This window comes from Monodelphis domestica, chromosome 2 (genome assembly GCF_027887165.1).
Source record: "Monodelphis domestica isolate mMonDom1 chromosome 2, mMonDom1.pri, whole genome shotgun sequence".
Classification (NCBI taxonomy): domain Eukaryota; kingdom Metazoa; phylum Chordata; class Mammalia; order Didelphimorphia; family Didelphidae; genus Monodelphis; species Monodelphis domestica.
In genome coordinates this window covers 161,792,142-161,814,287 of record NC_077228.1, presented here as the reverse complement: position 1 = coordinate 161,814,287, position 22,146 = coordinate 161,792,142, and the positions used below count along the sequence as shown (strand labels likewise).

At 35.6% G+C, this 22,146-nt stretch overlaps 1 protein-coding gene across 2 annotated transcripts in view; it reads right to left on the bottom strand.

Annotated features, from left to right (window-relative positions):
* Positions 1–22,146, bottom strand: part of GALNT2 (polypeptide N-acetylgalactosaminyltransferase 2) — a 263,261-nt gene that overhangs the window by 89,013 nt on the left and 152,102 nt on the right. For both annotated transcript variants that reach the window (XM_001369258.5, XM_056816138.1), the window contains exon 3: positions 14,400–14,553. In XM_001369258.5, coding sequence (XP_001369295.1) covers positions 14,400–14,553 — 154 coding nt within the window. The remainder of the gene's footprint in view (positions 1–14,399; positions 14,554–22,146) is intronic.

The window sequence follows — 22,146 nt, the reverse complement described above, 5'->3', positions numbered from 1 at the left end:
ACTTCCAGAGGAAAAGATGACTCAAGGAGAAGAGAGTCATGAGACCAAATCCTTTCTGAAATGCTTGTGTGATTCTAGGCAAGTTACTTATTTTCTGTGACAGTTTCCCTATGGCTTGTATAGGTACAGTGTAACGGTCACTTCCCTAACAGAGGTCAGCATTCTTAGGGCTTTGGGTGAAAAGGGCTCTCTAGCTAGGAGATGGTGAACATTGGCAATGGCAGGTCCATGTAAACACTCAACCAATGAATACTCTGCTGATGCACTGATATTACCTACCACCATATTTAATGGGAGTTGACTGCAGAGAGGACTCCAGTCAGCTTGAATGAAGACTGTTCTGATGGTGGTGGGCCATTTGAGAAGAAAGTCTTTTCTTATTCCTTGTAATGAATCACTCTTTTTTTTTTTAAACTTATAGTATATATATAATAGATCAAAGAATATTTTAAAGTGGATCCAATCTTATTTTTTAAATTTATGGGATCCTGAATATGAAGCCAGGCCAAGGAGTAGGCAACAACCAGGAAACAATGAGGCATAATGAAGGGCATTTTTATTTTTATTTATTTGGGGGGAGGGGAATTTTATTTAATTAGTTAATTTAGAATATTTTCCCATGGTTACAAGATTCACTTTCTTTCCCTCCCCTCCCTCCTTTCCCCTCCCACAGCTGACCCACAATTCCACTGGGTTTTACATGTGTCATTGATCAAGACCTATTTCTATATTATTGATATTTATACTAGGGTGATAATTTAGGGTTTATAACCCCAATCATATCCCCATCAACCCATGTGATCAAACAATTGTTTTTCTTCTGTTTCTATTTCCACATTTCTTCCTCTGAATGTAGATAGCGTTCTTTCTCAAAAGTCAATGAGGGACATTTTTAAAGATTTATATAGGGGGCAGCTGGGTGGCTTAGTTGATTGAGAGATGAGAAGTCCTAGGTTCAAATCTGTCCTCAGACACTTCCTAGCTGTATGACTCTGGGTAAGTCACTTGACCCCAATTGCCTAGTTCTTACCACTCTTCTGCCTTAGAACCAATACAGTGTTGATTCTAAGATAGAAGGTAAAGGTTTAAAAAAAAAAGATTTTTATAAATATAGATATGTATATCATTAATAAATAACATTTTATGTACATTTTAAGTACTCCCAAATTTCATTTTCCACAAACATGTAGGACTTTATTTCATGACGTCAAATTGAATGGGCTACCATGAAGGCTCCTAGCCTTTGGTGGACAAAATACACAAGGGATTTGAATAAGTTGTCAAACTTTGCCTAGAATGCAAACTTCATTGCTTTATCATCCCTAAAACTAAAAAAGGCCAGTTCCTTTGTACAATGTACAGTGGTACACAGGTACTTCCAAGGTGGTAAAAGTAAAATGGAAGGCCTCTTGCCTACTCTTGCCTAGGATCCCTAGGAGAATATATGGGAAATATGGACAAGGGTTGCATAAGAAAGGAAATCTAGGAAAAGTTGCATTCCACTTCAGAGATAACATCCAACTCAAGACAACCAAAGGAAAGAAAAGGAAAAAAAAAACATTCTGCAAATAAAAGTTGTGCTGATGATACTGATTCAGGGCTCTCTGATGATTTTATAAGTCATGCAGACATAAAAGCAGACACTCATCTATAAGATATCTCCATTTAGCAAGAAAAGACAAATTCCTATGATGACACAGCATTAGGTGTGGTCGCTGGGGTGATGTCCTATGAAGAAAGCTTTTCTGACAATTAGTCATGTCCTACAAAATTTCATTAAGGTGATAGGAGCAAAAGTCTTAAGGTAACAATTAGAGATAAACACAAAGTCCCTTTGGGATGGATATAGGGTAACCCCTTAGTCACAAATACTATTTGAATTAGCTCACTCCTGCTCAACATCACTGAAGATGAAATCTTAAAAAAAAAAAGATAGAAATTCACTGAAGTCATTCATTTATTTAGATTTTAAATGCCTCCTACATACAAAGTCTTACTATATTAATGCTAGACAGAATCCCTAAACTCTGCACCATTGCTTATGACAAGGAGAAGAGCAGCAGACACTCTAGCTTTCTCATTGCCCGGGAATCTCACAATCATGTGCCACTTCCATTGTACCCTACTCTCAGCCTTGGTGATAGGCAGGGTTTGGCAGGGGCAAGAAGTGGGGGGGGGGGGTCAAAGCTCATTTGCCAAACAAGTCTTTAAAAATATAAAATGAAGAATCTGAAGGGTTCAGAGTTCTTTGGCTAACGAAACTACCATGTGGCACTGAAATGAACTGAGGCAAATCATTTCAATTTCCTACTCACCTTATTGCTTCATTTACTCTTTGCTCATCTCAGCCAATAGATAGAAAGTCAATAGATCGTTATAAAGGATTATGGATTTTCTCAAAGGAAACTGGAAAATAAACTGAAACCACTGTGTATACTCTAATTCAACATTTACATTTTCACAAATCAGGAGGAAAAAAGTTTAATGTTTGTTGTTAAGCTTTCTGCTTTTTTCCCTAGACTTTTCAGTCTCCTAGAAATAAATCTGAAAGCCTGTAATATTTACCTATAACCAAATCATTACTTAGAATTGGCTGAAGTTATATTAAAAACTTTTTCTTGGCTCCAATGATATTTATTCTTCATAGATTACAATGAAAAGTTTGGATTGTTTCAACCCCAACAAGTCTCTTAATCCTGATCAGCCATTCCTTTTAAAATAACTTACATCAATGTTGACATTCAATCTAAACTAAACAACTCCAATCCAATACTTCAATGTCCTTTAAAAGGAAAAAAAAAAGACTCCAGAAGCCTTAAAACAATAAAACCTTTGTCTCTGTCTTTGTCCCTCTCTCTTAGCCTGTCCCTCCCACACACACACCCTGAATCCATGACTTCGATCACCAAAATCTTCACTCAGTTATTAAGTACCTTCTCTATGAAAGACAGGGTCCTAAGCATGGAGAAAAGGAAATGCAAAAACAATGCCTGCCCTTAAGGAGCTCCCATTTTAAAGGAGAGGACAGGATTACATACAATGCAAACACACAAGCTCAGGGACAAAGGGTGTTTCATGGGCAAGGAATAGCAAATAAACCAGGGTGATTCAACTTGAGAGTGAAAAGCACAAGATGATTAGAAAGGCATGGAGTGGACAACTTGTAAAGGGGTTTAAATGTCAAACAGAGGACTTTTATTTATGATCCAGGAGGTCACAAGGAGTCACTAGAGATTAATGAGTATCTGAATTTTAGGAAAATTACTTTGAGGGGTGAGTTGAAGATTCAATCAATTTGTAGCATTGAAATTAACTAAGGCAAATTATTTCAATTTCCTTTTCACTTTATTGCTCCATTTACTCTTAGTTGATTTCAGCCAATAGATAGAAAGTCAACAGATAAAGACACATTCAAAAGCTAGTTAACATGTATTCTTTTTTAAAGATAAAGCAAAAAAAAATTACAAAACTATACAAAGACAAATTTTCAGTTCTTGATTTAAGAGTTATCCTTGCAGTAGAAGACCATTAATTAACATGGACAGAGAAATTTTTGTTGTTTAGTCTAAGATTTATCTCTTTAACAGATGATAAGTTTAAGGCAACATTACTGTCTTGAGAGTAATATTTCAGTTTCAGACATTAAAAAAAGTACACCACAGATCAATTCATTTAAAAAAAGATGGAAAATGGAAAAAAAAAACTACCATTGTTTTTATTTTTTGAGAAGAAACATTCTCTTTCCAGCTATTTTTCTAAAGGTTTAATAATAAGAATGAAAAAGTTTGATGAATAAAGAAAAAAAAAACAAGATAATAAGGTAGGTTTGTCCCCCCATTTCTTTTATTTAATTTACATAAATTAAATCTCTAGATAAATAATCTTAATCTCTCAGTATGACAGTCCATCAATCCTCCTAGTTGCCCATGATTTCGTCTATATTTTGCTTTCTTATCAAAAGTGTTTCCAACAAAAACACTCTGAACTTGAGTTTCTGGAAATGGGAGAGACAGAAGAAAAAACTCAGTCCCTTAAGCCAGACATGTCCTGTTCCCCAGAAGGCACAAAAATATGGATCTTTTTTGTTCTTCTCACCTCAGCACTTCTTATACAGATTTCTATGGGTATGATCTGTTTCCAAAGTTTTAAGATACTTTGATACAATTCACTTGAACAGATGCCAAGTTGGCTGAGTTCCTTTTATGTTCACTGTACTCTAGTCAACTTGAACCATTCACCATACTCCCTTAAACATGGACTTCACTGTCCTGACTTCTTCCCTTTTCTTACAATGTTCTTTCCCTCAAAGTCTCATTCCTCAATTTTTACAAATCTTGTAAGTGCCACTACTCCTATAAAAACCTTCCTGGTTCTTTGCCCAGTTCACAGTCTCAACAACCCTTATGTTACTTTGAACCTTTCTTTTTGTACTTATCATTGACCTTGTGTTATCGCCTTTTTCTACATGGCTTTTCTCTAGCAATGTCATGTATATAAGCATTCAATAAGTGCTTATCAAATTGTTTGATCAGTGATGCTCTGAAATTCTAAGATTTTATGAATTTATGGCCCATAAAATGTAAGAAATAGTGGGAATAAAACAATAATAGTCAACCAATTAGGCAAATAGTATCTCTATCTTTGAATTAACTGTAATTAAATAGAAAAGATGAGCAGGTCATTAATCACAATTTACATAGTTATACTGACCACATACATTATGAATAGGACATATGTTTTGAATAGGTTTTTTCCATCAATTTGTTGACCAATCTACAATTTCTCTCTGTCTCTCTTGTAAGGTATGTCCCCAGAGTCAGAGGTACAATTTATGGCCATGAAACACAGTGAAGCTAACTGGCCTCTTTGGAAATTAAACATATAATCTTAGCAGCAATAATACTGTGTTCTAGTTAAGTTATTTATGCATCCATAGTCCAAATAGCTATAAATAAAGATCCTCTTCTTTGCAAATTGGTGTAATACATTGGAAAGAACACTGGGTTTTGAGTCAAGGAACATTGGTTTAAATCTTGGTTCTACCAATTCTTCCTTGATTGACTTTTGGTAAGCCACATAATTCCTCTGGGTCTCATTTTCCTTACTTGTAATAGGAGAGAGATGGACCAGGTAGCTTTTAAGATCCCTCCCTTCCAGATCAAAAACTATGATTCCAAGATGGACCATTAAAATACATTCTAGAACCTTCATGCTATAAAACAGATCAACCCAAAATTTGGCATTGAGTGAGTACTATCTGACTCAAATGCTCATGCTGTACTATATTTATATAAAAAGATGCCAGACCAGGGCAAATCTTAGAACCAAATGATAAGAAGGGCTATTTTCAGAATCTCAGAAGATTATAGTGTTAGGTAGACACAGAGGATAAAATGCCAGGAGTGGAATTAGGAAGACTTATCTTCCTTAGTTCAAATCTGGTCTCAAACACTTACTAGCCATGTGACCCTAGGCTAGTCACTTAACTCTGCTGGCTTCAGTTTCCTCATTTATAAAATGAGGTAGAGAAGGAAAAGGCAAACTACTCCAGTATTTTTGCCAAGAAAACCCTAAAAATGAAGTCATGAAGAGCCTGATACAACTGAACAACAAGATTACCCTAATGGTGACCATTAAGAATAAGGGAAAAAAACAAAAACAGAAGCACCCATTAGTTTCTTTAGATAAGGAAGAATACCAGCTTGTGAGGCAAAGGACACTGATCTAAATGTAAGCAGATGCTCCAATTACAAGTTGGATCTTCCACTTACAAGTTATGTGACATTGGGAAAATCACCTAACCTCTCCTAATTTCAGCTTCAAAGTTTATAAAATAGAGATACCAATACCTTCCCTGCCTACCTGAGGTAAAAGCACTTTGAAAACTTTTGCAAAATGCCTAAAATATATTAATTATTATTATCATCAACAGTAGCCAAATAATCCAAGGAACTCCCCACTAAAACACTTTTAGAGGTAGAACACATACATGAAATGGTCTTGATTCTAGCCCCCTACCCCCATGACAATGAAACATAATCTTTTGGAAGATCCCAAAATGCAATCTCAAGACCCATTCCCTTAAGTCTGGAGTGCATGTATTCATAAAGAAAGCAACAGATGAGAAATGCAATCTAGGGAAATTCTGTGGAATCAGAAATAGGGATTAGCAATGCTAGCAGAAAGATGAGAAGAACAGTATTGATAAAAATGAAAAAGATAATCAATAAGATTGGTCTCTAGAAATAACTATATTATTTTAATTCAACCACAAAGATGCTAAATTAATGATCCTTCAATGCAGGTCAGAGCATGATTCTACTCTGCTTTAACAACAATGACAACAATCAACCTTTGGCTTTAAACAACAACAACAAAAAAAAAACCCTTCAGCAGCTCCCTACTGTTTCTAGGGTAAAATACAATCTCTACAGTCTAGCAGTTAATGTCCTACACAATCTGGCTCCACCTATATTCGCAGATTAATTTCATATTATTTGACTTCATAACTCTGCTTTCCATCCAAAGTAACTTATTTGGCTGTTCCCCAAACTCAATATTCTATCTCCGAGTCCATTGTCATTCTTTGAACAAGTTGCTTCCCATGTGTGGAATGCACTCACCCCCATCTTCGTCTTGGATTCCTTAGCTTCAGTACAATATATATCAAAATATTTAGAACAGCTTTTTTTTTTTTGGTAGAAGCAAAAAATGGAGATGAAGCAAGTGCCTATTTTATAGGGAATGGCTGAATAAACTGCATTATGTAAATATGATGGAATACATTGTGTAGAAAGAAATGATGAACATGAGGAATTCTAAAAAACATGGAAAAGATCTGTATGCACTGATACCGAATGAAATAAACAGAAACAAAGGAACATCATATGCCATGATTACAACAGAAATGAAAATATTATCCAAAAAGGTTCAAAATTATAAATAATTAAAAAACAGTAATAGTCCCAGAGAACTAATCACAAAACATAATTCTTTGCTCCTCTTGGTTAAGAGATGAGGGGGCTACTAGGAATCAATTTACTGGGTGTTCTTTGCCTAACTTTTTTTCTCTTAAAAAGGAGAATTCAGTTTGGGGAAAAGAGAGGAGTAAGGAGAAATAATTCTGGAAATCATTGTAATGAAAAAGCAAATGGCATCAATAAAACATTTAATTAATTATTTAAAAAATTAAGCCTAATTAAGGCTCCATCTGATGTCACTTCTCACAGGAAACTTTCCCTATTACCCCAAGTTGTTATGTTCTCTTTCTTCTAAAATTATCTATATTGACTTAGCAGAGAACATATTGTATTTCCTGTACTACTTCCCTCCTGCTACCTTTTCAAACATGTACATAAAATGTACATATGTTCCTTGAAGGTAATGACTTTCATTTTGGTCAAGGTATCTACAACAATGAATACAGGGTCTTGTATACATGGTAAGGCCCTTGTATTGAATTAAACTGCATCATGCATGTTTGAAAGAAAGCCAAAGTCAGGTAGATCTTGGCTTTTTGTTGTTGAACGTTCTAACTTCCAAACAGCCTAGATATCAAAGAATCATAAGACAAAAGAGGGTCTCAGTGGGAAACTTATTCTATTCCTCGATTTTTAGGCAAGTCCAGGTCTCTATTATCTGGAAAGCATTCTAAAATGTTGCTAAATACCACATTCTAGTGGCTCATTTGGTGTTAAGAAGTTCTTCCTAATGTCTAGCCCAAATCTGGTCCCATTTTTAATCTATTTTCTTTTAAACTATCCTTGGTGGAAATAAAATGGAAGCACAGCATCTCTTTTTATACATAAAGTCTCCAAAGAAGCTATTCTCATCTCTAGGCTTAACCCCAGTTCCTTGAATCTTTCTCCACAAAGCTTATTTCTCTGCTTTTAAATAAAAAATAAAATTGAGGGTTCAACCCAAAGGAGTATTCGATTTATACACTAGAACATTACAATCACAGCTCCAATCCCTTTCTCTTTCTTATCTTCCTTGGAGTAACTCTTAACACCTCTTGTTTTACCACAAGCAGAGATTTGAATCTCCCTGGACAATCACTTAAACCTACAAAGTCATGATTGGGCCAGCAGTAAGGGCAGGGTAAGGTGCAGAAACGATTTTTCTGAAGGTAGGTCAAAGACTTTAACAGCACCAGCTGAGGAAGACTTACTCTAGAGATCTGTAGAATTAAATTCAAAAAGGTAAGTTGGCCCTTCACTAAGAGAAAAACTTGCCTTTCAAATCATTTGTCTCAAATTCACTGTCTGCAGCTTGTTAATTGGGTTTAATTAAGATCACATCATTTTGCTTTATGGTGGAAAGAAAGCCTACCTAATCAAATAAACATGGGCGACAGCCAAGTTTCTCCCTCAACACTTGCAAATGAGCATGCCACAATATCTGGAAGGAAAATTTAAAACCTTTTAAAATTCACTCTGATGTGGTGGTGACTGTAATACTCAAACTCTGTTGAAGGGAAATAGCTAAGTATTTCAAAAACACTGAGGATAAAAAGGAATTAAAAAACAACCAACCTAGGGCACTCAGGAATTTGAATAACAGTCTAGAAACTTAAAAGCAAAGAATCCCCAACTCTCTTCTCTCAATAAGTTATTTAATGTGGAGAGAGCACTGGGTCTGCAGTCAAGAAGACAAGAATTCAATGCTGATCTCAGACATTTACAAGCCATGAGACTCTGGGCAAGCCACTTCATCGTCATCTGCCTCAGTTTCCTCAACTGTAAAATGGAGATAACTAACAGCACTTTACCTTTCAGGGTTGTTGTGAGGAAGTATAGCATTTGTAAACCACTTAGTATAGTGCCTGGCATAGTGCAAATACTATGTAAATGTTTATTAGTATTATTATTTTCAGTGAGTTCAGCTGAATTGAATTGTCCCATTTTCTGCACTTTCTAGCTGAAAGCTATAAGAAAACATGGTAAAAAAAAAAACAGAAGCAAAAAACAAAGGAGGGAACATTAGCTCTCAGACACCAAAGGGGAATATTCATTTTTAAGCATTCTGTTAGGATTTAAATCCAGATTTCATTTTCAGTCAATTATTAATGGATATCATTATTGGTATTTTTAGAGCCAGAGTCACTAGGCACTTCAGCTACTACTATCCTGCTTGCAAGTTGGGCACATTTAAGGATGTCCCTATTGGGACATAAAGGTTCAGGGCTACCTTAGCAACCATAGGAACTGATGAAATCAAAGGGTCGGTCTGTCTCAAAAATAATAATTCATGATTCTGAATATTAAACTGAGATAATTCATGTTTGGATAAAAGTTATATCAAATGCTTACTATCTATCTGTACAGAGTATTCATGTGTATATGCACTCAGGCCACTTAGCTTGAAGCCAACTATAAACTGAGATACACATGGGTCTGGAGTCAGGAGGATTCATCTTTCTGAGTTCAAATCTGGTCTCAGACACTTATTAGTTGTGTGACTCTGAGTGAGTCACTTAATCTTATTTGCTTTAATTCTCATCTATAAATAAAATGAAGTGGAGAAGGAAATGGCAAACCACTCCAGTATCTTTGCCAAGAAAACCCCAAATGGGGTCACAAAGTGTTGGACATGACTGAAATGATTGAACGACAATGAATGAAGAGCAGTTACTGCTCAGTAAATTCTAGTCATGAGAGTTAACTGGGATACCAAGTGATTTAGTGACTCCTCTATGGTCATACAGAAAGATGTGCCTCAGGCAAGATTTAAAAGCAGTTCTTCTCTCTAAGGCTGATTTTCTATTTACTATACCACACTGCCCCTAATATAGTATATAAGTGGCATTTAAGTGGTACACTGGATAGAGAGTTAGATCTGGAATCAGGAAGATCTGATTTCAAATCTAACCTCAGATACTTCCTGGCTTGCCTTCGGCAAGTCACTTAAAATCCGTTTCAGTTTCCTTATTTAAAAAATACTTACTTCCCATGGTTATTCTGAAAATTAAAACAAGATAATATTTCAAAAGGGCTTTGGAAACATTAAAACACTATGTAAATGCTAGCTATTATTATTATTGTGTGCATTTTAATAACAGGATCATAGATATATATAGAAAAATATCCAAAATATCTAGCTTAAGCTCCCTTCATTTTATAAATTAGGAAAAAAAGACCCAGAGAGATTGATCAGTTGACTTGTCCACAATCACAAAGGCAGGTAAGCAGTGACAGAATCAGTATTCAACTTTAGGTTCTCTGATTCCAAATGTAAGGTTATCTCTGCTATACCACACTATGAAGTATAGATGGGTGGAAGGAAAAATAAATGGAACCCCAAAGAAGGCATCTTAGAGCTAAGTGGAATCAATATTGCATCAGTAAACAGTAGTGGAGAAATGCCCCTAAGGTACTAAGGCACTAACATACTTCCTTCAACTCTTCCCCTTCACCTCCACTTTCCTAGTGACTGAGTAACCCTACAAAGGACAGAGGCTTCTGACCCTCTAGGTGTTGGGGTCCTCCCAGACACATCTAATAAAAGGGCTATTAAGAAAGAAAGTAGACAAATCAACTAACCAATCATTGCAGGTCTTCTTTCCCTCATCTATAAAACGAGGGAGCTGGATTACAGATGTTTTTCCATATACCTATAATCCTCTATTAAAATGCATGTAATTAGCATTTATATAGTGTTTTAATGTTTGGAAAGCACTTTGCAAATATTATCTTTTTTATCCTAATAATAAGAGGATACAAAGGGAATGGCAATGATAATTTCCTCAATAAATACTGATTATAAAATGAAAACAATTCAGCTGTGTATGGTAACTGGTGACATGACTATAGTTTGATCTTACCTGCCATTATTGAAACTACAGGGAAGAGTAAAGTATATTCCCAAAATGAAAATGTCTTATGAAATCAGGAGCTAGTTTGGTCAACTTGGAACCAAATAGTTCTTAATTCTTTGAGAAGGCTACATACAGAAGCAGTTTGTATAGTAGAAAGAACCATCCGCTCTTTAAAAAGCAACAGTCTTCATCCCTCAATCTTAGGTCAGAATTATTCACAGAGGATATCCCTTTTATACCACTTCAAATCAAGGATTCTTCAGACAGAAACAACAACAAAACGCCAGCCAGAGCTTAAAGGAATAGGATGGAGCGAGTGGTTAAAAAACAATGAAGAATTTAAATTCTTAACCTGTGTAACAATGGTGAAATATACTTTGATATGTCCAAGGACCCACATCTAGCTTCATACTTGTCTTGAAACATGCACCCTTAAACCAAACAACTTCAGAGAATCAATGAGGAAATGAGGAAATAACCATTTGGAGTATCATAAACATAGTACACTTGACAACAATCTTACAATGATAATGGTAGTCACTAACACTTATAGAGATGCAGTCTGCAAAGCCCTTTGCGCACACACACACACACACACACACACACACACACACACACACACACACACACATATTATTTCATTTGACTGTTATAATCACCCTGGGAATGAAGTACTGCATTGTATCATCTCCATTTTATAGATCAGGTAACTAAGGCTGAGCAAAGTGAAGTGATTTGCCCATAACCACACAACTAGGAAGTATCAAAGGTAGGATATGAACCTGTTTGCCTCTTACCTAATTCCAGTACTCTTGTTGTTAATGTCACAGTGCCTCTCTATTTTAAGAAATAAGAATTCATTTTCTTTCCAAAATGAGGTTGCTGGCAAAGAGGTGCTTTGATTTGCTTAATATTATATTTAAAACTTTGTGAAAGGGGGCAGAACAGGAACACAGATTCATCTGATCTCTACCAAATTACCCTCCAAAAAACTATGATATGAGGCTTCAGAATGAACACTGGAACAGTATAACCCCCCAAAGATGGGGTGAAGTATTTTTCAGCCCAAAATAACTTAGGAGACCAGCATGAGGGATCTATTGGAGTAGAATGGAGGGGGGAGTATAACCATTGGCTGCTCCACCATGGGAAATGATTCTTAAAACTCCAACAAACTTTGCCTTTTTTTAAAAATTAAGTTTATTTATGTAATTAATTAATTTAGAATATTTTTCCATGGTGACATGATTCATGTTCTTTCCCGCCCCTCCCCCATCCACCTCCAACAGCCAATGAGCAATTACACTGGGTTTTACATGTGTCATTGATCAAGACTTATTACCATATTATTGATATTATTGATATTTGCACTAGGGTGATCATTTAGAGTCTACATCCCCAATCATATTCCCACCAATCCATGTGATCAAGCAGTTGTTTTTCTTCTGTGTGTCTACTCCCACAGTTCTTCCTCTGAACATGGATAGTGTTCTTTCTCATAAGTCCCTCAGACATGTCCTGGATCACTACATTGTTGCTAGTAGAGAAGTCCATTATATTCGATTGTGCCATAGTGTATCTGTCTCTGTGTACAATGTTCTCCTGGTTCTGCTCCTTTCACTCTGTATCAATTCCTGAAGGTCTTTCCATTTCACATGGAATTCCTCCAAGAACTTGTCATTTTTAAGGCAGGTAGAAATCAAAAATAGAGGGCAAGGGTATGAGTTGAATAAGACAGGATGATATAAAAACAAATAAAATTAAGGCATGAGAAAGAAGAATGCAATAGGAGGAGGGCAAAGGGAAAAATAGAATGGGGTAAATTATCTCACACAAAAGAGGCATAAAAGAGTTTTTAGCAGAGATGGGGAAGGTGGGGGAGATGGGGAGGGGAACATGTGAACCTTACTCTCATCAGAGAGTAATGAGAAAAGGACAATCAATTGGATATAGAAAGCTATCTTATCCTCCAGGAAAGGAGGAGGGAAAGGGGATAATAGAAGGGAGGGGCAGAAAAGAGGACAAATCAGGGGAGGGGGAGGTCAGAAACTAAACCAGGATAACTAAAAGGGAGGGCAATGCACAATAATCATAATGGTGCAAAACTTTTTTTATAAGTCTCTCTAATAAAGGCCTTATTTCTCAAATTCTCAAATACATAGAGAAATGAGTTGAACATATAAGAATAGAAGTCATTGCCCAAATCATAAATGGTTAAAGAATATAAACAGGCACTTCTCAAAGTAATTAAAGTTCTCTATAGGCATGCAAAAATGCTCTAAATCATTACTAATTGGAGAAATGTAAACTAAAACAATTCTAAGGTACCATCCCCACATCTATCAGATTGGCTATAGAAAAGGAAAATGCCAAAACTTGGAGAGGTTATAGGAAAGTTGAGATATGAATGCCCTATTTGGGAAGTTGCAAAATGGTTCAATAATTCTGGAGGATGGTTTGGATCTTTACCCAAAGGATTATAAAACAGTATATACCCTTTGGCTCAGTATTACCATTACTAGGTTTGTATCCCAAAGAGATTTAAAAAAAAAAGGAAGAACCTTTCTGCACAAAAATATTTTAAAGTGGCTCTTTTTGGAGGGGCAAAGAATTGGAAGGTATGGGGATACCCATAATTTGAGGAATGACAGAGTAAGTTGTAGTATATAATTGTAATGGAATATGATTGTGCTCTGCAATTGATGCAGAGATTGTGCTGCAAGAAATGGCAAGCAGGAGGAGCTCAGAAAAATGTTGAAAGATTTACATTAACTGAATCAGAGTGAAATAAGCAGAACCAGGAAAACATTGTACACAGTGACAGGAACACTGTACAATGAAGTGTGAATAACAGCTATTCTCAGCAATACAATGATGCAAAACTATCCCAAAAGACTCATGATAAAAAATGCCATCTGCTTCTAGAGAAATATAGGACTGATAGTCATAATCCAGACCAAAGCAAACTTTTTTCACTTTCTTTCTTAAAAATTTTTATCTGAGTTTTCTTACATAAAAGGATTAATATGGGAAAAGGTTTTACATGATTGCACATATAAAATCTATATGAGACTGCTTACCATCTCAACAGATGTGGGAGATGTGGTGGAGAGAGAGGAGAGGGAGAAAACTCAAGACTCAATAGTCTGAAAAATGCTAAAAATTGTTTTTAAATGTAATTGAGAAAAAATAAAATAAAATTTAATTAAATAATAATTATAGTAAAAAAATTTTTGTATAAAACTATGGAGTACAGACTACGAATTTCCATCACATCTTTTAGAAAATTAGGTTTCAATATGACTATGCATGCCACATAAAATTTAAAAGACCAAAACCCATTTCAATTACCCTTACACAAAGGAATGGTTCCACAGCCCTATGTATGAGAATCTTTTCCAGTTCTATGTAAATATGGAACAAATGTTCACCTTCTTTGGGTTAATAAAAAATTTTCCCCATGTACATATTTGCAAAAATATCCGAGAACCTTTGTATCGAGAGCTGTACAAGGACGCTATGGGCATTTTTTTTTGGTAATAAGGAAGCTTAACTTTATCCTGACAGTCAGCTCAGTACTTACTGATCATGTCTGGTGTCAGGTATGTTTCTGTCCATTCGCAACTTGTCACTTTCCACTTGGTTGAATTTGTTACGGGCATATGGGTCTTGACCAGATCGTACCATAGTGACTCCAACATAAACTTCTTGATTGAAGTCTTGCCACCGAACTTTTCCTACAGAGACAGCAGAGCAAGGAGTGAGGAGAAAGCAAAGGTTAAATAAAGCTTCTCAAAGCAGAGTTTACTGAAGCAATGTTTTAACTTAAGGAATAATGTCCAGGATTTCTTATGAACACTATAGTTTCATGCAGGGCAGGTAGGTGGCACAGTGCAAAAATTGCCAGGTCTGGAGTCAAGAAGACTGATCTTTCTAAGTTCAAGTCTGGCCTCAGACACTTACTAGCTGTGTGACCTTGGGCAAGTCACTTAATCTTGTTTGCCTTAGTTTGCTTTGGCTCTTAAATGGAGATGGAAATGGTAAACCTCTCTAGTGTCTCTGCCAAGAGAAGATCAAATGGGGTCACAAAGAATCACACATGACTAAAAATGACTAAACAATGCCACTTTCATTCAGAGCAGGAAAATTTTAAAATATATAATACAAAACAGAAAATAACCCAGTAGAAGCATATAATCATCAATGCAAGACTTCATAGGCATGTATCTCAGGGAAAAATTGAAAAGCCACAATTTCTAAACTAAAACCATATTACCAGGCTTGAAGTTTACATGACATCACACTATTTCTGCCCCATAAAAAGGACACAGCATGGCATAGTGAATAAAAAGTTAGCTTTGGAACCAGAAGACCTACCTATGTAACTCCAGGAAATCACTTATTAACTTCCCAATATGTTGTCCATGCTACAGCACTGCTCTAAGCATAATTTGCAGATTAGATGATAATCCACATTGGTAGGGGTGTTCTACATACAGTGAAATTATAGGTCCAGTCCAGAAGCAGGCAATGATCACCTACTATTGGAACAATCTGCTAGCTGGCCTTCCTGCTCTAAGTCTCTCTCCTCTCCTGTATACTCTCCACTCGCCCATCAAAATGGTCATGTTAGAGTGGAGGTCTGTCCGTGTAGGACCCCTACATAATAATTGCAGGTTCCCTATCATCTCTAAGACCAATGATAAAATCCTACCTGATATTCAAAGACCTTCACAGCCTGCTCCCTACCTACCTCTCCTTTCCAGTCTTATGCCTTACATTTTTCCATGGCTCCAGGAATTTTCACTGTCTCTCTCGCATGCCTGGAATACTTTCCCCCTCATCTCTGCCTCACAGTTTCCTGCATGTCCCAGCTAAAATCTCCCCCTCTGCAGGAAACCTTTTCATATTTTCCTTAATTTTAGTGCTTTCCCTCTATTGATTATTTCCTATTTGTCCCGCATATATCTAGTTTATGCATGGTTGTTAGCATACTGTCTCCCCATTACACTGTGGGCTTCTTTTGAGAGCAGGGATTGTCCAATGGCTTTCTTGGTATCTTAAGTGCTGGTGTCTGGAACATAGTAGGCAATAAATGTTTTTGACTGTTAGAGAGGCTGTTAAATGACAAGTATTCTAATACATTGTTTGTGGCAGTGTAAAATGTTACAACCATTTTGGAAAGCAATTTGGAATTATGCTAATAAAATGACTAAAATGTCTATCCTCTTTGAACCAGAGACTTCATTACTGTGCTTATTGCCCAAGGAAGTCACTGACAGAAAAAGCTGGGAGGTCTAATATGAATTCATGCAAAGTGAAGTAAGTAGAATCAGGAGGCCATTATCCAGGTATCCCTTTACATTTGCAGGGAGCAGGGGCATGGCATCCCTGTGATCTGGAAAATTTGCATAAAATATTTTGGTCTTCCCTTTGTATCAGAGAAGAAGTCTACCTTTTTTCTTTTTCTTTTATGGAGTATTTATAGCACCATATATATATATATATATATATATATATATATTATGCATTTCTGAGTTTCTAATTTTTTTTTCTGTATCATCTGCTAGTCTTTATGTGTCACTTGCAGCTTGGAAAAAAACAACCAAAAAATTCCCATTTAATTTCTTATGTCAACTTGAAATATATCAAAACTATGATAGGAAAAGTTGAGATATGGAAGAGATACCTGTACAGAGTAATAGCAATACTATCATGATGATCAACTCTGAGAGACTTAGCTACTTGATGATCCAAGACAGTTTCAAAGGACCCATGATGAAAAATGTTGTCCACCTCTAGTGATGAATTGAAACATGCTTTTTGATTGAAACATGATTTTTTCACTTTCCTTATTTTTGTTGTTTGTGTGTGTGTGTGTGTTTCTTTTGCAATATGCTTAATACTGAAATGTTTTGCATGATTTCACATGTATAATTGATATCATATTGCTGGGGTTCTCAAGAGATAGGGAGGAATGAGAGGGAGGGAGAGAATTTAGATCTTGAAACCTTAAAAAGTGAATATTAAATTAAAAAAGTTAACTGGGAAATATTTAATGAAATGAATAAAAATATGTTTTAAAAAAATGAAGTCACTGAAAAGAAGTTCCTGGATATACCAAAATATTGATAGCTGCAATTTTTGTGATAAACAAAAAATTGGAAACAAAACAGATGCCCATCAATTGAAGAATGGCTAAACAATTTGGGGTGCTTCAATGTAATGGAACATTATTATTATGCTGTAAGAAATTATGAATAAGATGATTATAGAGAGCATGGAAAGATCTATATGAACTGAGACAGAATGAAGTAAGCAGAGCCAAGAAAACAACATATACGACAACAATGATGGAAATGGAAAAAACAACCACATGCACAAAATCAAGTGATATGCAGAAAAATTATAAAGATTAAACAAGGGAGCAGCTAGATGGTTTAGTGGATAGAGAGGCAGACCTACAGATGGGAGTTTCTGGTTCAAATCTGGTCTCAGTTCCTAGCTGTGTGACCCTAGACAAGTCACTTGGCCCCACTTGACTAGTCCTTCTACCTTGGAACCGATTGGTATTAGTCCTAAGACAGATAGATTCTACTGCACTACCATTGGTGTAAATTGATGGTAGAAGTTTTGATGGTAGTACAGAAAGGTTTTTTAAAAAAAATCAAACATGACTCAAGTGAAGAGATATGAGAAGGTTTTCCCATCTCACCCCTTTATGGAGATGAAAAGTCCAGAGAAAGCACCTCACATGTTTTATGATTTTTTTCAATGCACTGAACAGTTCGGCTGATTTTCCTCCATTTTTTCCTTCTTTCTTTCTTCTTTTTTCTTTCTTCCTTTCTATCTTTTAAAGATATACTATTTGTCACACTATTTATGGAATAGCTCTCTGAGAGGGGACAGAGAGTATTGGAAACTCAGGGAAACTAGGATGAGGTAAAAAACAAATGACATCAACAACTTACAAAAATATTTGATTGCTAATGTCTTCCCTCCATTGATTTTATGTAATCTACATCATATAAGTCTCCCCCAATCTATTGATTTTGAGCTCCTAGGGGGCAAGGTCTACTTTTTACCTTTTTTTTTTCCTGCCTTTAGGGCTTAGCAAAGACCCTGAATCATAGGAGATATTTAGTAAGTAAGACAGTCCCTATTCTAAAAAGAGCACTGTTATTGGTCCCCCACCACATTTCCAAGGATTATAAAAATGCCAAATAAATTGTAAATCATGGAAGGTATAATTCTAAAAATGATAAGCAAAAATGGATCATTAGATTGTAAGAAAAATCAGCATTTGAAAATATTTATTCTAACATAGAATACATTCTCACAGAACACTGTAGTACTCAAACCATACCACATGAAAGCACATTCAGTAAGATATTTCTTATAATTGCTTATGTGACATAGATGATAGAGGCTTGGATGTGGATAGAGGAAGATGTGTTTGAATCTGGTCTCAGCTACAATTAGCTGCATGGCTCTGGGCAAGTCAATTAAAATCTACTTTCCTCTTCTATAAAATGGGGATAACCATATCTGTGGTGCTTACCTCCCCAGATTGTTGTGGAAATTAAATGAGACCCTCTATATAACAGAATGTACTTTGCAAATCTAAAAGTACTATATGATGAACCTTCTCTGGGTTTACTGAATACCCGACAACACAACAACAATAATAATAGCTAAATTTTAATAAAATCTAATATTTCAATAGCACTTAATAGGAACCAAGGCACTGTGCTAACTGCTCAATAATTATAATTTTATTTTAATCCTTGTAGCAACCTTAGGGAGTTGATGCTTTTATTATCCTTATTTTATAGATGAAGAATCTGAAGCAAACAGAAATTATGTTGCCCTAGATCCCACAGCTATAAAGTATCTGAGGTAGGATTTGAACTCAAGTCTTACTGACTCCAGGGCCAGTTCTCCATCCACTATCCATGCCACTCAGCTGCCCCATGAAAAGTCTCATTGAACCCACTGTAGTTGATTGCATAGGAAGTGAACCCTAAAGAGACTGACCAAAAGCACTCAGGGTTCTCTCTTCCTTGTATATGTCATGAGGTCACTTGTAAAATTCTACAGTGGGAGGTAACTTACTTCTATGATTTGAGAAACTCCATAAAAACTTTTCTACTCTTAGGATCACTTCACTCATTCCACTACAAAAAAATGTTTTGTTGTTGTTGTTTATTGTTCCATTGTGTCCAAATCTTTATAAAACCATTTGGGGTTGTCTTAACAAAAATATTGGAATGGCTGGTCATTTTCTTCTCCAGCTCATTTTACAGATGAGAAAACTGAGGCCAACAGGATTGAATTGCCTTGCCTGGGTCACATGGCTAATAAGTGTCTGAGGCCAAATTTCAACTCATCTAACAGACCCAGGTGCAGCGCTTTATCCACTCCACCACTCTAGAAATTTTTATCATTGGTTTATAAGTACTGCCACAGTGTTGGAGAGTGTTAATAAATTGTTAATGTAGTTTTTCTTTATGTCTCATTTTTTTTTACTTTTACAAAAATAATACTTGAAAAACTGAATGACACTTTGTATAAAGAAGTTAATTAAGTCCACAGCAGGTCATGGGTTAGTTTGTAACCCAAAATGTTACTTTGGAAGAAAGGAAAACGCCTGGGATAGGACAGACTCTGTGGAAATTAGTTACCTGTCATATATCAAGGGCCTGAGCAAAAGGGATGAGAATTTAATTTGACTGAGGGGCAGAGAAGAAAAAAAGGTTAGGGTGAAGTCCAGAAAATAGGTCTGGGAGGGATAACAAGAAGGCCAGAAAGTCAGGAAATATTTCAACTGAGAAAGAAGGGAACAAAGAGAAGGGGGGAAAGGGAAGAAGAGACATAAACATTGAAGACTGGACTATGAACTCCTTAAAGCAGAGGCTGTATCTCATTTATCTTTATATATTCCCTAGCCTCTGGTACAGTACAATACTCATAGTTAGAACTAAATAAATGTATGTTGAAGAAAAAATAGCAATTTAACTTAGGGCAGGACCACACTGTCTCCCTATTTCATCTGGGAAAAGTTCTTTTACATCCAAAAGATGCACTCTCACCTCAAGGGTTTGATATAAGCTATCCCATATTTCCAAGGTATGCTCCTTCCTTTATTGCCTTAAATCTTAAACACAAAACCAAAGAACCCTCTCCCCCTGAGCTTTTCCCAGTTTTGTAGAGGTAGACCTCAAATATATTATTTTTAGTACTGTTCCTCTAATTTATCATTTTATCTGTTCCACTGTTACCAAAATGTAGTTGTAATAAACACAACAATGTTTTTAGCTCTGTGCCGTTTGTCTATATGCATTTATATAGAATTAAAGTCAATATCCTGACTAGTATTCAGTAGTAACTAACTAAATTTAATATTCTGCCTTAGATTGATGTTTTCAAAGAGCAAAAAGGTACGACTCACAAACAAGATGCAATTAAATACCAATTACTTTTATTTAATAATGCCAAATTACTGAGACTGATGCTATAAATTTTGGATTATTTTAAGGTCATCTCTCTCAAGCTAATTTGTAAGAACAGTTGGCTACTGTTGACATTAGCCAGAATTTGGACTTTAAGAGAAACCTGTGTTATGCATATGTTTATGTTAAGTACTATATTTTCTCCTAATTGTGACAGCCCATTAACACATCATAAGCTCCCTTATACTAAGTAAACACTCAATAAATAGTGGTGGTTGGTCATGCTGGAAATGCACTCTTTAATGGATTTTAAATTTAGTCTTTGTAATTTGTTAGTTACTTTAAAAAAAAAAAGCTATTGGTTCAACATTAAAAAGGTGCTAATACAACCGGCTCTGGGTAAATTTGATTTATGAAAACAAATCTTTCATGTTGCTTCCTTTCTTCTGAAACCTTCCAGATAAAGATCACCTAGGAAAAAGGTACGTGGCTGTGAATGCACACATGAACACACACACACACACAGAATTTCAGAACTAGAAGATTGGAGCATGGAGATCATTTAATACAGGTTTGCAAAGTGTGGTCCAGGAACATCGGAAGCATCCCTAAGATCTTTTCAAGGAGTCTGTGGGGTTAACATTATTTTTGTAATAATGTTAAGATGTTATTTGCTTATTAAAATACTCTTGTTCCTTTTCCAACAACATATCTGTATGAAACTGGATTTTCTTGGTATACTTGAACCAAAGCACCATATTTTAACAGACTGAATATAGAAACAGATATGAGAATCCAGCTGTCTTCCATTAAGCCAGATACTAAACAGATTTGCAAAAGTAAGTAAAACAGTGTGCTTCTTCTTACTAATTTCTTTGTTCTGGAGAACATTGTTACTTTTCATTAAAAATGGTACTTATTTTTTAACATGTAATATATTTGTTTTTTGAAGTGAATTAATATTTTAAAATCATTATTTTTTAATTTCTAATATGGTAAATGTTGAGAGAACCCACGTTAAAAAAATCTCTCTGGAATTCTCCATAATTTAAGAGTGTAAAGGAGTTAAGAGTCTAAAAAATTTGAGAACCATTCATCTCATCTTTTTATTTTATAAATAAATAAATTGGGGTCCAGAGAAGTCATCTGTCCAAGGTTACCCAGAAATTCAGGCATTTGCATACACTGACACACAGAGCCAACACTAATTTCTCAAATTTTGAGGTATTTTCTCACAATTCACAGAGAAAGAAATAGATATGGTATATTGAAAAATGACTTAAGGTCATAGAGTAAATAATATATTATTTTTATTTAAAGCTCATCCACTTCTGTTGCCATTGCTTTCTGAGGTTGTGAACCCCTGTCATGCTACAATTGGTTGCTGTGGAAATGAAGCTGGGGTCACCGAGGGCTCTCCTCTCAGATGAGAAAGAGGCTCTAAAAACCAATGAATTCCCTGGCTTCAGAAAGACTTGATTTTTCAGACATAATCTAGCTGGTTCAGCAATAAAGGTGTTAACATTTTTTTTTCTACCAAAGTAACACATTAGAGCAGCATCAATAGGCTTTTGGATGCAAATTATCCATATAAAATCTCATCCTTTCCATCCAAATATCACAGTAAAGCAGTATTTAGAAAAAAACCACACATCTCTACCAGAAAACATGGTATAACCTTCAATTCTTCATTGTATTTACATTATCTTCCCAGAGTATTATATAAAATGGGATATTTGGCTAGTGTTTCAGCCAAAAATCTATATAGACGACTCCTACTACAGAGTTCAAATAAACAGGTTTTAGTAAAACTGAACTCCTGCTATTCCTGACTTGTCTTTCTGCTTAAAATTAATTTTAGGGACTTGGTCTGAACCA